Raw genomic sequence first — 2,045 nt, 5'->3', positions numbered from 1 at the left:
CTTCATATGCTAAGAGATATGCGTCCCCCAAGTTGGACCAAAAGTTTCACACAAAACATTACCCATCCTTTTTCTGAAGTCGTACTACTTCATTTCTTCCACTCATTTCCTTATAAAACCTTCCGGTATATCTTATATACATCATTCACTTATTAAATATACTTAATAATGCTTGCTCCTTATATTCCAAAGTGGTTTTACTTAACCCTAACTCAACGTACTTATATTTCAAATTTGATAAGTGCTCTTCGAAGATACGGGGTGTAACACACAACTTGGCCAAATCTCGGCTACTCTCAACCAAAGACAAAAGAGCACACTCCTTAGTGATACAGTTGTAAATTCAAAGAATGATGGTGATCATAAATTCCATGCAATCGCTACTAGGTGTGGCAAGACAATTAGGGAAGAGACATCGGTGAAAGATAATGTGGTGGTTGATGATGAGAAATTTTTTGAAGAGCCCATTGTTGTTGAAGAAAAAGTGACTCCAAAGAAGAAGTGAGCTAGTATTGAAATGCCTATTATTATTGAAGAAGTGCCGGAAAATGATGAAGCTTTAAAAGGCAAGGAAGCAGTAGAGGAGGTGCCAAGGGTTTTACCGCCCGTTCTAAAGCCTCCTCCTCCATTTTCTCAACGATTGGCTAAGAATGCGGATGATGGAAAGATTCTCAAGTTTATCGAGAGATTTAAAAGGCTTTCAATCAACATTCCTTTGGTGGAAGCACTAGAACAAATGCCCGGTTATGCAATATTCATGAAAGACCTTGTGAGCAAGAGGAGACATGCTAGTTTTGAAATGGTGGGAGTTACACATCATTGTAGCTCTATTGTGACAAAAGCCTTGGTTCAAAAGAAGGAAGATCCGGGAGCTTTCACCATTCCTTGCACTATTGGTATGTACAAATTTACCAAAGCCTTATGTGATCTTGGGGAAAGCATCAACTTGATGCCACTTGCTCTCTTTAACAAGTTTCGTTTGGGCACTCCCCGACCCACAACAATGAGGTTGCTAATGGTGGGTAGAACCATGAAGAAACCGGTTGGTATCCTTTATGATGTGCTTGTGAGAGTTGATCGATTTATTTTTCCGGCCGACTTTGTGATCTTGGATTATGAAGTTGATTTTGAGGTTCTCATAATCATGGGAAGACCTTTCTTGGCTACAGGGCATGCTCTTGTAGATGTGGAGAGGGGTGACCTAAAATTTAGAATGAATGATGAAGAGATCACTTTCCATATTTACAAGTCAATGAAACAACCGACAGATATGAGTGTTATGTCAGTTATTGATACGATTGATGAAGACACGGAGACAACTGTTGAGCATGAACATGTGGGTGATATGTTGGCGGCGGTGATAATGAACTATGATGGGGAAAATGAAGAAGAGTTCGAGGAGACGGTTAATGCATTGATTGGGTTGGTCTTGATTTAGAAAATCGAGCAACTCCTCCCGCAAAGACTTCCATTATTGAGCCTCCCATCTTGGAACTCAAACCTCTTCCTTCACACTTGAGGTATGATTTCCTTGCTCCTAACAACACATTGTTGTAATTATTTCCGCCCGGTTGACAGATGAGCAAAGAGAAAGGTTGTTGGTAATCTTGAGAAGATACAAGAAAGTTGTTGGTTGGTGTATTATGGATATCCAAGGTATTCCGCCCGGTATTTGTACTCATAAAATCCAACTTGATGAAGAGTGTGAACCAAGTATTGAACATCAAAGGAGGTTGAATCGTCCTATGCAAGAGGTTGTGAAGACTGAGATCATCAAGTGGTTAGATGTCGGTGTTGTGTATCTTATATCGGATAGCTCTTGGGTTAGTCGGGTTCAATGCGTTCCCAAAAAAGGTGGAATCACTGTGGTTGCAAATGCTAAAAATGAATTGATTCCCGCTTGCACAGTTACTGGATGGCGGGTTTGCACGGACTATAGAAAGTTGAACAAATGGACCAAAAAAGGACCACTTCCCAATGCCATTTATGGATAGAATGCTTGATAGTCTTGTGGGAAGGGATTATTATTTCTTTCTTGATGGATA

General features: G+C 40.2%; 1 protein-coding gene across 1 annotated transcript; it reads left to right on the top strand.

Annotated features, from left to right (window-relative positions):
* The first annotated feature begins 517 nt into the window (after positions 1 to 517).
* Positions 518 to 1,438, top strand: LOC132637654 (uncharacterized). The gene is made up of 2 exons (XM_060354717.1): positions 518 to 1,196; positions 1,269 to 1,438. Exons 1-2 carry the CDS (start codon positions 518 to 520, stop codon positions 1,436 to 1,438), a joined length of 849 nt encoding a protein of 282 aa, XP_060210700.1.
* Positions 1,439 to 2,045: the final 607 nt, after the last annotated feature.

This window comes from Lycium barbarum, chromosome 4 (assembly GCF_019175385.1).
Source record: "Lycium barbarum isolate Lr01 chromosome 4, ASM1917538v2, whole genome shotgun sequence".
In the NCBI taxonomy this organism is placed as follows: Eukaryota; Viridiplantae; Streptophyta; class Magnoliopsida; order Solanales; family Solanaceae; genus Lycium; species Lycium barbarum.
Note: the sequence above shows the minus strand (reverse complement) of the source record. Positions and strands in the feature narration are given on the sequence as shown.